At 52.1% G+C, this 14,752-nt stretch overlaps 1 protein-coding gene across 1 annotated transcript in view; it reads left to right on the top strand.

Annotated features, from left to right (window-relative positions):
- The window catches only part of LOC129715539 (phospholipase D2-like), a 22,807-nt gene extending 8,133 nt beyond the window's left edge, over positions 1 to 14,674 (top strand). The window contains exons 6-11 of the mRNA XM_055665415.1: positions 1,070 to 1,183; positions 4,286 to 4,335; positions 5,940 to 6,071; positions 8,709 to 8,862; positions 10,137 to 10,254; positions 13,730 to 14,674. Coding sequence (XP_055521390.1) covers positions 1,070 to 1,183; positions 4,286 to 4,335; positions 5,940 to 6,071; positions 8,709 to 8,862; positions 10,137 to 10,254; positions 13,730 to 13,954 — 793 coding nt within the window. The 3' untranslated portion in view covers positions 13,955 to 14,674. The remainder of the gene's footprint in view (positions 1 to 1,069; positions 1,184 to 4,285; positions 4,336 to 5,939; positions 6,072 to 8,708; positions 8,863 to 10,136; positions 10,255 to 13,729) is intronic.
- Positions 14,675 to 14,752: the final 78 nt, after the last annotated feature.

Here is a 14,752-nt window from a genome sequence, read left to right as displayed (position 1 = left end):
ACGGACAATTAGTGCTGGATATTGAAACACCGCAAACAAGATGGCGGCACGGCGAGTAGAGCTGCCGCCTCACAGCGCCGGAGACCCGGGTTCCATCCCGACCACGGGTGCTGTCTGTACGGAGTTTGCACGTTCTCCCCGTAGGCTTGCCAACTTTCTCGTTCCCAAATCAGGGAGAAGAGGTCAAAATTTGGGACAAATTCCCCACGGCAATTTGTTGACCACTGGGCCGTGTCTGGGTGAATGATGAGTTGGCCCCGGGTGCACAAAGCCCAGCCAGACCAGCTGAGGAGTTTTAGCCCGGGGGCTGCCCGCACAGTCCAGCGCTCTGTCCAACTCACGATCGGCCGTGAGAAGGTCAGCGAAGGTCCAAAGGTCGGACAGCTGGCTGGGCTGCCGAGCGACCGACGGGGCCACGGGCGAGGGCGCTGCTGCTGCTGCTGCTGCACTCCACGGGCTGCACTACGTCGGGACGGGTGAGGCGGGGTCCGACCCGATCCGAGTAGCAGCGGTCAAATACGGGACAAGGGCGGTCCCGTACGGGACAAAACCAATTTAGCCCAAATATACGGGATGTTTGGCTGGATGGTTGAATAAGTTAGGTCTTTATTCTCTGGAGCGCAGAAGGTTAAGGGGGGACCTGATAGAGGTCTTTAAAATGATGAGAGGGATAGACAGAGTTGATGTGGACAAGCTTTTCCCTTTGAGAATAGGGAAGATTCAAACAAGGGGACATGACTTCAGAATTAAGGGACAGAAGTTTAGGGGTAACATGAGGGGGAACTTCTTTACTCAGAGAGTGGTAGCGGTGTGGAATGAGCTTCCAGTGGAAGTGGTGGAGGCAGGTTCATTGGTATCATTTAAAAATAAATTGGATAGGCGTATGGATGAGAAGGGAATGGAGGGTTATGGTATGAGTGCAGGCAGGTGGGACTAAGGGGAAAAAAAATTTTGTTCGGCACGGACTTGTAGGGCCGAGATGGCCTGTTTCCGTGCTGTAATTGTTATATGGTTATATGTTATATGATAGCTCTCATTTACAAAGGATATTTTCTCCCCTCTATTGCAGGGCAAGGAAGACCTATCGTGTATACATTGTCATTCCACTGTTACCGGGTTTCGAGGGCGATTTGTCAACAGGCGAAGGCAACTCAATCCAGACCATCCTCCATTTTACATTCCGGTATGATGATCCCTCGGGAATTAGCGATTAGCGTCCTGTATGATCATTCGTGATAGGAGCAGAATCAGGCCATTCGGCCCATCCAGTCTACTCCGCCATTCAATCACGGCTGATCTATCTCTCCCTCCCAACCCCATTCTCCTGCCTTCTCCCCACAACCCCTGACACCCGCACTAATCAAGAATCTTCAAGAAGGGTCTTGGTGAGACCACACCTGGAGTATTGCGTACAGTTTTGGTCTCCAAATCTGAGGAAAGACATTCTTGCCATAGAGGGAGTACAGAGACGGTTCACCAGACTGATTCCTGGGATGTCAGGACTTTCATATGAAGAAAGACTGGATAGACTCGGCTTGTACTCGCTAGAATTTAGAAGATTGAGGGGGGATCTCATAGAAATTACAAAATTCTTAAGGGGTTGGACAGGCTAGATGCAGGAAGATTGTTCCCGATGTTGGGGAAGTCCAGGAACAAGGGGCCACACACAGTTTAAGGATAAGGGGGAAATCCTTTAGGACCGAGATGAGGAAAACATTTTTTTTCACACACAGAGAGTGGTGAATCTGTGGAATTCTCTGCCGCAGAAGGTAGTTGAGGCCACACAGTTCATTGGCTATATTTAAGAGGGAGTTAGATGTGGCCCTTGTGGCTAAAGGGATCAGGGGTTATGGAGAGAAGGCAGGGATGGGATACTGAGTTGGATGATCAGCCATGATCATATTGAACGGCGGTGCAGGCTCGAAGGGCCGAATGGCCTCTACTCCTGCACCTATTGTCTATGTTTCTGTTTCTATCTATCTCTTCCTTGAAAATACCCACTGACTTGTGGCCTCCACAGCCGTCTGTGGCAAAGAATCCCACAGATTCACCACCCTCTGGCTAAAGAAATTCCTCCTCATCTCCTTCCTAAAGGAACGTCCTTTAATCCTGAGGCTGTGCCCTCTGGTCCTAGACTCTCCCACTAGTGGAAACATCCTCTCCACATCCACTCTATCCGGGCCTTTTACTGTTCGGGAAGTCTCGATGAGGTCCCCCCCTCATCCTTCTAAACTCCTGCGAGTACAGGCCCAGCGCCGACAAACGCTCATCGTATGTAAACCCACTCATTCCTGGGATCGTTCTGGTCTCTGGGGATGAGCAGGGCCCAGCTCGGTGGCTCCCCCTACAGGCCTCTGCCCTTTGGCAGCCATCCTGGATAGAGTGGATGTGGAGAGGATGTTTCCACTAGTGGGAGAGTCTAGGACCAGAGGGCACAGCCTCAGAATTAAAGGACGTTCCTTTAGTAAAGGAGATAGATAGATAGATAGATAGATAGATAGATAGATAGATAGATAGATAGATAGATAGATAGATAGATAGATAGATAGATAGATAGATAGATAGATAGATAGATAGATAGATAGATAGATAGATAGATAGATAGATAGATAGATAGCCTTTTATTGTCATTCAGACCAAAGTCTGAATGAAATTGCAGCAGTCATACATAGATATAGATAGATATGCCATTTATTGTCACTATACATGTACAGTGAAACTGAAAGCTGCTCGTACTCAGTGCATACATACAATGTAGCACAAAAAACAAGAAACAGAAAAAACAAAAACAGAAGGGAGAAGGGGGGGGGGGAATAGGTGCACAATTACTGCGGCGCTACATACATATATACATATATACAGGTGGAAGTCCGTGTTGGGCAGTGAAGTCAGTGCATGTGTGAATTAGAATTAATAGTAGTTATAATTCTCGGAAAGCAACTATTTCTGAGTCTATTTGTCCTGGATTTGATGCACCTATAGCGCCTTCCATATAATACCATACAATAAAACAACAATAAACACACATTAACATCCACCACAGTGAGTCCACCCAACATCTCCTCATTGTGATGGAGGCAAAAGTCTTAGGTCGCAGTCACTGTCCTCCTTTCTCCCTCTGCGCTGGGGCGATACCCCCCCCGGGCGATGTTAAGAACAGTCCCGCGGCTCAAACACCGCGGCCCGGGGTGGTTGAAGCTGCCGCCCACCAGTTCTGCAGAAGCAGCTGCTGGCCCGCGGCCGAACCCCGGACTCAGGCCACCGCCGCCAGAACACCATCCCAGTCCCCTCACGTGAGTAATGCGCCGTCTTCAGCCTCGGGCTGGGCCGCCCCGACATGGGCGTCGCTTCTCCCCCGGGCTGGGCTGCCCCGACTTGGGCGCCGAACCTCCCCCGGACCGGGCCGCGCCGACTTGGGCGCCGAACCTCCCTCGGGCTGCCAGCGCCGCACCTTCCCGAGCTCGGCCGCTCCGACGGGAGCCTCGTTCCACCCTCGGGCTGGCCGTCCTCATGGGAGCGTCTCAACCTCTTCCAGCCCTGAGCCGGACCACCCCCACGGGAGCGAGCTCAGGGTGAGTCCTGACGGTGCTCTGCCTCCGGAGCCTCGAGGTCGTCAGCTCCATTAGGCCTCAGCACAGACGGAGGCAGAGAAGGGGAATACGACAAAAAGGTCGTATTCCCCCGCAGGGAGAGACTGCAAACCCCGTTTCAACCCCCCCCCCCCCCAATACACAAACTAAAACCAAAAAACTAGACTAACCAAAACAAAATAAACAACATAAAAACACAAAACAACGGGACCGCCGGTAAGCCGCAGCCAGAGCGGCGCCGCCACTCCGAATGAGGAGGAATTTCTTCAGTCAGAGGGTGGTGAATCTGTGGAATTCTTTGCGAAGGCAGTTCATTCTGAAGAAGGGTCTCGACCCGAAACGTCACCTATTCCTTCACTCCATAGATGCTGCCTCACCCGCTGAGTTCCTCCAGCATTTTTGTACGGGTTTCGACCCGAAGCATCACCTATTTCCTTCGCTCCATAGATGCTGCCTCACCCGCTGAGTTCCTCCAGCATTTCTTTCCACCGTTGATTTTTCCAGCATCTGGAGTTCTTTCTTAAACATAGATCGGCCATGATTGAATGGCGGAGTAGACTTGATGGGTGGGCCGAATGGTCTATTTCTGCTCCTATCACTAATGAAGTTATGAACCTTGCTAAAACTCTTGGTAGAACTATCCCCTGAGTTGAAAGACTAATCAACCTTCCTAATTCAAATTTCTCTTCATTTAGGTCCATATGCAGAGGAGAATATTCTATAGTCGAGCGTTTAAAAAATGACAGTGAGTATTTTTCCTTCTTAAATATTAAATAATAATCCAGTTCCTCCTCCTGCTCTCCCATGGCCTTGCGTTAGTTCCCCAAGTCATGATAGACTCAGGTGGACTGAAGCCAACACAGTATCGTTCTGCCTTCAGACCCGAAACGTCACCCATTCCTTCTCTCCAGAGACGCTGCCCGTCCCGCTGAGTTACTCCAGCGTTTTGTGTCTATCTTCGATTTTATCCAGCATTTGCAGTTTTTTCTCACCCGGTATCCGTCTATATAGGAAAGGAACTGCAGATGCTAGTTTAAACCAAAGATAGACACAAAAAAAGCTGGAGTAATGCCCCTGTCCCACTTAGGCAACCTGAACGGAAACCTCTGGAGACTTTGCGCCCCACCCAAGGTTTCCGTGCGGTTCCTGGAAGTTGCAGGCAGTGGAAGCAGGGAGGGAGACTGACAAAAACCTCCGGGAACCGCACGGAAACCTTGGGTGGGGCGCAAAGTCTCCAGAGGTTTCCGTTCAGGTTTCCTAAGTGGGACAGGGTCTTGGTGAGACCACACCTGGAGTATTGCGTACAGTTTTTGGTCTCCAATCTGAGGAAGGACATTATTGCCATAGAGGGAGTGCAGAGACGGTTCACCAGACTGATTCCTGGGGATGTCAGGACTGTCTTATGAAGAAAGACTGGATAGACTTGGTTTATACTCTCTAGAAATTTAGAAGATTGAGAGGGGATCTTATAGAAACTTACAAAATTCTTAAGGGGTTGGACAGGCTAGATGCAGGAAGATTGTTCCCGATGTTAGGGAAGTCCCAGGACAAGGGGTCACAGCTTAAGGATAAAGGGGAAATCCTTTAAAACCGAGATGAGAAGAACTTTTTTTTCACACAGAGAATGGTGAATCTCTGGAACTCTCTGCCACAGAAGGTAGTTGAGGCCAGTTCATTGGCTATATTTAAGAGGGAGTTAGATGTGGCCCTTGTGGCCAAGGGGATCAGAGGGTATGGAGAGAAGGCAGGTACGGGATACTGAGTTGGATGATCAGCCATGATCATGTTGAATGGCGGTGCAGGCTCGAAGGGCCGAATGGCCTCTACTCCTGCACCTAATTTCTATGTTTCTATGTTTCTATGTAACTCAGCGGGACAGGCAGCATCTCTGGAGAGAAGGAACGGGTGACATTTCGGATCGAGACTGAAGTCTGAGGAAGGGTCTCGACCCGAAACGTCACCCATTCCTTCTCTCCAGAGACGCTGCCTGTCCCGCTGAGTTACTCCAGCATTTTGTGTCTGTCTTCGGTTTAAAGCAGCATCTGCAGTTCCTTCCGAGACATTCCTGAGCTAAGGGCCTGTCCCACCTTCAGGATCTAATCCACAACCTTTTTTACTCGTGGACATTTTTGCCCAGGCTAGAAAAAAACGTCACGGCCTACTTGATGCCACGAGTACCTACGACTAGAGTCACGGCCTTGTACGGACTTGCTGTGAGTATTTGTCAAGGGCAAACTCGGCAGAGGTGGTGAAAGGCCCTTAACTCTGACCACTGGGCTGTAAGCTGAGGGAAACATGTCGCTGGAGTCAGCGGGGAGTGACGCGTGTGTTTTGGGACGTGTCTTTCAGTGGGCGATGACTGGGTGAACTACATCACCTTCTGCGGCCTACGCACACAGGCCGAGCTCGACAAACCCGTCACCGAGCTGATCTACATCCACAGCAAGATGCTGATCGCGGATGATCGGCAGGTCATCATCGGTGAGTGGAGTCTCCCGCCGTTCCCACCAAAAGCAGCTCTTACCCTCTCTTCCCACCTCCTTCTCTCTCTCCGCCCTCTCTCCTTCTCTCTCACTGTCTCCCTCCCTCTCTCCCCCCTCTGCCCTCCCCCTCTCCTCCTTCCCTCTCTCCCCCCCCTCTCCCTTTCCCTCTCTCTCGTTCCCCTCTGTCTCCCTCCTCACTCTCCTCTCCCCCCCGCCCTCTCTCTCCCCCTCCCCCTCCCTTCTCTCTCTCCCCCCGCCCCTCTCCCCACCCTCCTCCCTCTCTCCCCCTCCTCCCCCTCCCCCCTCTCTCCCCGCCCTCTCCCCTCTCTCTCTCCCCTCTGTCTCCCTCCCTCTCCTCCCTCCCCCTTCTCTCCACACTCTCCCCTCTCTCTCCCCCTCCCTCTCCCCCCCCCTCCTCTCTCCCCCTCCCTCTCCCCTCCTCTCCTCTCTCCCCCTCCCTCCCCCCCTCTCCCTCCCCTCCCCCTCTCCTCCCCCCTCTCTCCCCCTCCCTCTCTCTCCCCCTCCCTCTCTCCCCATCTCAATCCCCCCTTCCCTTTCTCTCCCACTCTCTCCCTCCCCACTTTCCCTCAGCCGCCCCTGGACACACACAGGGGTACAAAGTGCAAACACACTCACACGCATATGCACTACACACCGATGCACACACTCACACACACACACACACACGCGCACTCACACACACACACACTGTTACGACTCCCGAATGCAGGTACTATTCCCTCACACCACAGACTGCCTCAAAGCAGGGAAGAAAAAATCCCCTCACACACACAGACCGCCTCAGTCCCCAGAAGCCTACCAAAAAAACCCCCAAAAACGTCTAGGGTCCTCAAAACTTAGGACGAGCCCCCATTTTGTTACGACTCCCTAATGCAGGTACTTCAGAGCTGCGTAACATAATTCAAAAACCATGTTGAAGTTCAAAAATAGTTTAAATTATTCAATGGAACACAAAACCCAAACCTGATTTAAACAACCCAGTCAGGGATATGGATGGACTAACAAACAATTAAACAATGCTCCAGCCAGCCACGTAATGTGCCGTCAAACCAGAGACTCTAAAACCTGCCTAAAGAGATATCACCCTGAAACATAATACCCGAAAACACTAAGGTCAGCCCTTATCCATCCCAATTCAATATTTGTTAACAAGTAATGGTGAAAGTACAAAAAGATCTATGCCATGTGGCCAGGCCTTCCTCAGCTCACACCAGCAGCCTGCTCACAGGTCAGGGTCGACGAAGAAGAGAGAGAATCCTGGGAGACTCTGGTATTTAAGCTTCAGATGAGTCACCGTCAACTGACGCAGCTTGGCCAATCGGGTACAGGAGCCTTTAACCCCTTGATTCCAGACTCACAGCCACGAGCAAAGATCTTATAGCGAAGCAAGATGGATTACTCTCACGCAAACGTGAGGTACGCTCATGGGCGGATTCATGGGTGATTATAGGACACATTTTAGCAACCTGACTCCGCCATCTTGTTCCGCCATCTTGTTCCGCTTTCTTGCTCCCGCCTTCTTGCTTCCGGCCAAAGATTGGATCCGCAGCGAGGAGAAGGAGTGCGGGGCCCGGGGCAGCGGGGAGAGAGAGTGCGGGGCAGCGGGGAGAGAGAGTGCGGGGCCCGGGGCAGCGGGGAGAGAGAGTGCAGGGGCCCGGGGCAGCGGGGAGAGAGTGCGGGGCCCGGGGCAGCGGGGAGAAGGAGTGCAGGGAGAGAGAGTGCGGGGCCCGGGGCAGCGGGGAGAGAGAGTGCGGGGCCCGGGGGCGGGGAGAGAGAGTGCGGGGCAGGGAGAGAGAGTGCGGGGCCCGGGGCAGCGTGCGGGGCAGCGGGGAGAGGGAGTGCCCCAAGACAATGTTTCTTATTTAATGTCCCTTGTCTAGTCTGAAATAAAGTTCATTATTGGATTAGAAGAAATATAATTGTGTGTTATATGATTATATACATTTATATAATTTTCATGTATGTGTGTTTATAAACATTTTATTCTTTAACAAGAATCAACAGAATTATGAACTAACAGAATTATGAATCTAACCCTATATCACGCACAAAAAGTCCCCCCCTGTCAATCACCCTGCGAGTCGGGTCGGTTCCGGTTACTACAAAATCAACTCAAACACTGCTTGTGAGCCATTTAAAAAGAAATGATTTAAAAAACATTAAAAAAGACAATTACCAGAATCAAATTTTATTCTTGACAAGAAGTTTGAACTGACAGATTTATGAATCTGACCCACACAAACTGTTGCCCCGCAACATTGATTACAGTGCGAGTCGGGTCGGGTTAGGTAGGCTCAGGTTGCTAAAATGGGCGTGGAAAAATGCCCATGATCCCCTCCATAGCGTACTACACGTCAGTCCATTGCATTTAGCAGGAGTAGTCTATCTTGCTCTGCTATAGGATCTTTGGCCACGAGGCCTGAACTCGGGAAAGAAACAGAGAAAGGTAAGTACAGGGGGTGGAGCGCCTAACACACACACACACACACACAGGGTCAGGATGGCGGTGAGGCAGCGGCACTACTCGCTGCCCCACAGCGTGCCGCCCACAGCCCCCAATACTTGGCGAGTGTGGGTCGGGGGCTAACGAGGGTGTGTTGTGTCTGGCGAGCAGGTTCGGCCAACATCAATGACAGGAGCATGCTGGGTAAGAGGGACAGTGAGCTGGCGGTGTTGGTGGAAGACAGCGAGATGCAGACCTCCACCATGGATGGCCAAGACTACCAGGCCGGGAGCTTTGCCCTCTCCCTCCGTCTACACTGCTTCAGGTACGTACAGGTAAAGGCCCAACGCCCGCTGAAGCTACACGTCCTGGGCTCCACATAGAGTCATACAGTGTGGAAACAAACCCTTCGGCCCAACTTGCCAACATGTCCCATCTACACTAGTCCCACCTGCCCGCGTTTGGCCCACATCCCTCCAAACCTGTCCTGTCCATGTACCTATCTAAACGTTGGGATAGTCCCAGCCTCAACTACCTCCTCCGGCAGCTCGTTCCATACACCCACCGCCCTCTGTGTGAAAAAGTTACCCCTCAGATTCCTATTAAATCTTTTCCCCTTCACCTTGAACCTATGTCCTCTGGTTCTTGCATCTACCCATAAGAATTTTATATGTTTCTATAATAATTGTAATGTGTATATATTTCAGGTCGAGGCCCTTCTTTAGACTGATGTTGGGCAATGATAGACAATAGACAATATGTGCAGGAGTAGGCCATTCGGCCCTTCGAGCCAGCACCACCATTCATCCCCAATCAGTACCCCGTTCCTGCCTTCTCCCCATATCCCCTGACTCCGCTATTTTTAAGAGCCCGATCTAGCTCTCTCTTGAAAGCATCCAGACAACCGGCCTCCACCGCCCTCTGGGGCAGAGAATTCCACAGACTCACAACTCTCTGTGTGAAAAAGTGTTTCCTCATCTCCGTTCTAAATGGCCGACCCCTTATTGTTAAACTGTGTGTGTGGCCCCTAGTTCTGGACCCCCCCAACATCGGGAACATGTTTCCTGCCTCTAGCTTGTCCAAGCCCTTAATAATCTTATATGTTTCCATAAGATGCCCTCTCATCCTTCTAAACTCCAGAGTGTACATATTATCAAAAAAATAATTAAATTATTGAAAAATAATATTTACCATACAATACAATTCTCACAGAGAGTTGTGAGTCTGTGGAATTCTCTGCCCCAGAGGGCGGTGGAGGCCGGTTCTCTGGATACTTTCAAGAGAGAGCTAGATCGGGTGGAGGCCTGTGGTGCTGGCTCGAAGGGCCTCTAGTGTGTCCAAGCCCTTAACAATCTTATATGTTTCAATGAGATGCCCTCTCATCCTTCTAAAACTCCACAGAGTGTACAAGCCCAGCCGCTCCATTCTCTCAGCGTATGACAGTCCCGCCATCCCGGGAATTAACCTGGTGAACCTACGCTGGGCTCCCTCAATAGCAAGAATGTCCTTCCTCAAATTAGGGGACCAATAATGGATGCCACTCTTCCCCATGATGTGTGGCTGTGACGAGGTTTGACCGTGCACCTCCCGTTCTCTCAGGGTACACCTCGGGCTCTCTGATGACGAGATGGCTGAAGTCCAGGACCCGGTGAGTGACCAGTGCTTCCAGGAGATCTGGAACGCTAGGGCCACCACCAACGCCAACATCTACGACCAGGTAGGTTCCTTCAACTCTCAAGCCAAGTCCAAGTCAAGTCAAGTTTATTTGTCACATACACATACGAGATGTGCAGTGAAATGAAAGTGGCAATGCTCGCGGACTTTTGTGCAAAAGACAAACAACAAAACAACCAAACAAATTATAAACACAATCATAACACACATATTCTTTTACATAATAAATAATAGAAGGAAAAACGTTCTGTAGAGTTAGTCCCTGATGAGAAAGGCGTTTACAGTCCGAATTGCCTCTGGGAAGAAACTCCTTCTCAACCTCTCCGTTCTCACCGCATGGCAACGGAGGCGTTTGCCTGACCGTAGCGGCTGGAACAGTCCGTTGCAGGGGTGGAAGGGGTCTCCCATGATTTTGTTTGCTCTGGAGTTGCACCTCCTGTTGTATAGTTCCTGCAGGGGGGTGAGTGAAGTTCCCATAGTGCGTTCAGCCGAACGCACTACTCTCTGCATAGCCTTCTTGTCCTTGGCAGAGCAATTCCCAAACCTGATGGTAATGTTCCCGGACAAGATGCTTTCCACCGCCGCTGCGTAGAAGCACTGGAGGATCTGTAGCGGAGTCGGGGGGGACACGGGGAGAAGAATGGGACTGGGAGGGAGAGGCAGATTAGCCACGATCGACTGGTTGTTGAAATGATCAGACTCACACATAGTCTTTTATTAGAAGATCTGCGGAGGAAACACTCGGTGCTTTCATCTCCACGCATTCAGCTAGTTTAACTAGAGAGTGAGAGAGAGAACTCACTATCAAGCCTGTGGGCGGATCAGAAGTATGAGTGACATAAAGGGCCTGTCCCCCTTTCATAGAAACATAGACAATAGGTGCAGGAGTAGAGGCCATTCGGCCCTTCGAGCCTGCACCGCCATTCAATATGATCATGGCTGATCATCCAACTCAGTATCCTGTACCTGCCTTCTCTCCATTCCCCCTGATCCCTTTAGCCACAAGGGCCACATCTAACTCCCTCTTAAATATAGCCAATGAACTGTGTGGCCTCAACTACCTTCCTTCCACAGATTCACCACTCTCTGTGTGAAAAATGTTTTTCTCTTCTCGGTCCTAAAAGATTTCCCCCTTATCCTTAAACTGTGTGTGTGGCCCCTTGTTCTGGACTTCCCCAACATCGGGAACAATCTTCCTGCATCTAGCCTGTCCAACCCCTTAAGAGTTTTGTACGTTTCTATAAGATCCCCTCAATCTTCTAAATTCTAGCGAGTACAAGCCGAGTCTATCCAGTCTTTCTTCATATGAAAGTCCTCCCATCCCAAGAATCAGTCTGGTGAACCTTGTCTGTACTCCCTCTATGGCAAGCATGTCTTTCCTCAGATTAGGAGACCAAAACTGTACGCAATACTCCAGGTGTGGTCTCACCAAGACACTGTACAACAACGACCTAATTCACGACCTTTTTTACTCGTGGACATTTTTCATCAGGCTAGAAAAAACGCCCCGACCTACATGATGCCACGAGTACCTACGACTGACATCACGGCCTGCTACGACCTACCTACGACCTCGTGACGACCATGCTATGATTATTAGTCAAGGGCAAACTCGAAAGAGGTCGTGAAAGTGGGACAGTCCTTTAAGGAATGTGCAGCATACAGAATCTGTGTGGTAACATATATATATATATATATGGAACTAATACACCACACTACAGTAGTCCAACCAGGGGCCACAGTTTAAGAATAAGGAGTACAAGGAAAAACTTTTTCACCCAGAGAGTTGTGAATCTGTGGAATTCCCTGCCACAGAGGCCAATTCTCTGGATGCTTTCAAGAGAGAGTTAGATACGGCTCTTAAAGATAGCGGATTCAAGGGGTGTGAGGAGAAGGCAGGAACGGGGTACTGATTGGGGATGATCAGCCATGATCACAGTGAATGGCGGTGCTGGCTCGGGGCCGAATGGCCTACTCCTGCACCTATTGTCTAGGTAGCTATTTAGTCTTGATGGCCTAATTCTGCCCCTCTCACTTAAGACCTGACGAACTGTATCTCCGAAGTCTAATGTATGAGTATGCATGAACGTTGTGGAGCCAGGTTGTAGGTTTAGCAGATCCAGCGCGGAAACAGGCCCTTCGGCCCACCGGGTCTGTGTCCGTACTAGCACCATCCTACACACACTAGGGACAATTTACAATTGCAGCAAGCCAATTAGCCTACAAACCCGTGCGTTTTCGGAGCGTGTGGGGAACTGCAGCACCCGGACAAAACCCACGCAGGTCACGGGGAGAACGAGCAAACTCCGTGCCGACAGCGCCCGTGGTCACGTTCGAACCGGGCTCTCTGGCGCTGTGAGGAAGCAGCTCTACCCGCTGCGCCACCGTGCCGCCCTGAGCCATCTCCACCAAGAGTGGATCCCAGAGTAATGGTTTCAAAAACATGTTGTTGTTCACAAGTGTTTTATATGTACACGGGTGTTTGGCAAGCTTTAATTACATTTGTGTTTTTAATCCACCCTCTCCCCTCCTCTCTCTCCCCCCCGTCCTCTCCTCTCCCCCTCTCCCTCCCCTCTCCCTCTCCTCCTTTCTTCCTCCTCTCCCCTTCCCCCCCCCCCTCCTCCTCCTCTCCTCTTCTCCTCTCCTCTCCTCTCCTCCCTCATCTCCTCTCCTCTCCTCTCCTCTCCCTCCCTCCCCTTCCTCTCCTCCCCTCTCCCCTCCTCTCCTCTCTCCCTCTCTCTCTCCTCCTCACATCTCCTCTCTTCCCCTCCCCCTCCTCTCTACCCCCCTCCTCTCCCCTCCTATCCCCCCTCCACTCCCCTCCTCTCTCCCCTCCTCCCCTCTTCCCTCCCCCTCCTCTCCCCACCTGTCCTCCTCCTGTCCCCCTCCTCTCCCCCTCCACTCCCCTCCTCTCCCCTCCCCTCCTCTCCTCTTCCTCCCCTCCCCTCTCCTCTTCTCCTCCCTCTCCCTCTCCTCTCCCCTCTCCTCTCCTACTCCCTCTCTCCTCTCCTCTCCCCCCTCCTCCCCTCTCCCCTCCCCTCTCTCCCCTCTCCTCTCCTCTCCTCTCCTCTCCTCCCTCTCCTCTCCTCTCCTCTCCCCTCTCCTCCACTCCCCTCTCCTCTCCTCTCCTCTCCTCTCCTCTCTCCTCCCTCTCCTCTCCTCTTCCTTTCCCCCCCCCTCCCCTTCCCCCCCCCCCCTCCCTCACTCTCCCTCCTCTCCTCTCCCTCCCCCTCTCCTCCTTTCCTCCTCTCCTCTCCCCCTTCCCCCTCCTCTCCCCATCCTCTCCCCCCTCCTCTCCCTCTCCTCTCCCCTCCCTCTCCTCCTCCTCTCCCCCTCCTCTCCCCTCCTCCTCTCCCTCCTCTCCTCCTCTCCTCTCCTCTCCTCTCCTCTCCTCTCTTCTCCTCTTCATTCCGCTCCTCTCCTCTCCCCTCTCTTCTCCTCCCCTCCTCTCCTCTCTCCTCTCCTCTCCTCTCCCTCTCCTCCCCTCTCCTCCTCTCCCCCGCCCCTCCCCACTCCAGGTTTTCAAGTGCGTCCCCTCCAACTCAGCCCCCAGCCTGTCCCACCTGCGGGAGATCGCCTCTAGCCCAGACCTGGCCTCGGAGAATCCCGGGGAAGCCCGGGAGAAGCTGGCGCGAGTCCGTGGCTTCCTGGTCCAGTACCCGCTCCACTTCCTGAACGAGGAAAACCTCCTGCCTCCCCTGAACTGCAAAGAGGGGATGGTCCCCATGGAAGTCTGGACCTAATGAGAGTGGACCACCTCTGGCCAACTCCGCGCCGGCCCCTTTGGAAGTATCTGGACTCAATTCACACATTCATCCTCCAAACTTTGCTCCGGTACTTTTGCCACTTCCATTGATGGTCCATGTGAGTCAAGCTGGAGATGGCTTGGAGATCTTCTACCCATGGCCCTTGTCTTGGAGATCTTCTCGCCTTGGCCCTTGTGTTGGAGATCTTCTACCAATGGCCCTTGTGTTGGAGATCTACTCGCCTTGGCCCTTGTCTTGGAGATCTTCTACCCATGACCCTTGTGTTGATGTTCTAGCCATGGCCCTCTGATGGAGATGTTCTAGAATTGGCCCTCTGTTGGAGATCTTCTCGCATTGGCCCTGCTGATGGGACGCAAGCCCTTGGCCCTTGTCTTGGAGATCTTCTACCCATGACCCTTGTGTTGATGTTCTAGCCATGGCCCTCTGATTGAGATGTTCTAGAATTGGCCCTCTGTTGGAGATCTTCTCGCATTGGCCCTGGTGATGGGACGCAAGCCCTTGGCCCTGATGTTGAAGATCTTCTAGTCATAGCCGCTGGTGTTGGATCGCAAGTCCACCAACTCAAGTCTTCCAATCTTCCGATCTTCTGCCAATGGACCATGACAAGATTTCGAGCGAGGGGGGACGGGACGGGACGGGACGGGACCGGGGGGGCGAAATTGGAAACAGGTTCTGCCGACGAGATTGGGTGAGAAAGTCCAGAAGGCCACTGTTCGACCAAGAGCACAAGACTTGGAAGGTCTCCCGAGAGGACAATCCCATCACCAGAGACAC

This window comes from Leucoraja erinacea, unplaced genomic scaffold, assembly GCF_028641065.1.
Source record: "Leucoraja erinacea ecotype New England unplaced genomic scaffold, Leri_hhj_1 Leri_122S, whole genome shotgun sequence".
Lineage (NCBI taxonomy): Eukaryota > Metazoa > Chordata > Chondrichthyes > Rajiformes > Rajidae > Leucoraja > Leucoraja erinaceus.
This window is presented reverse-complemented; position numbering and strand designations above follow the sequence as displayed.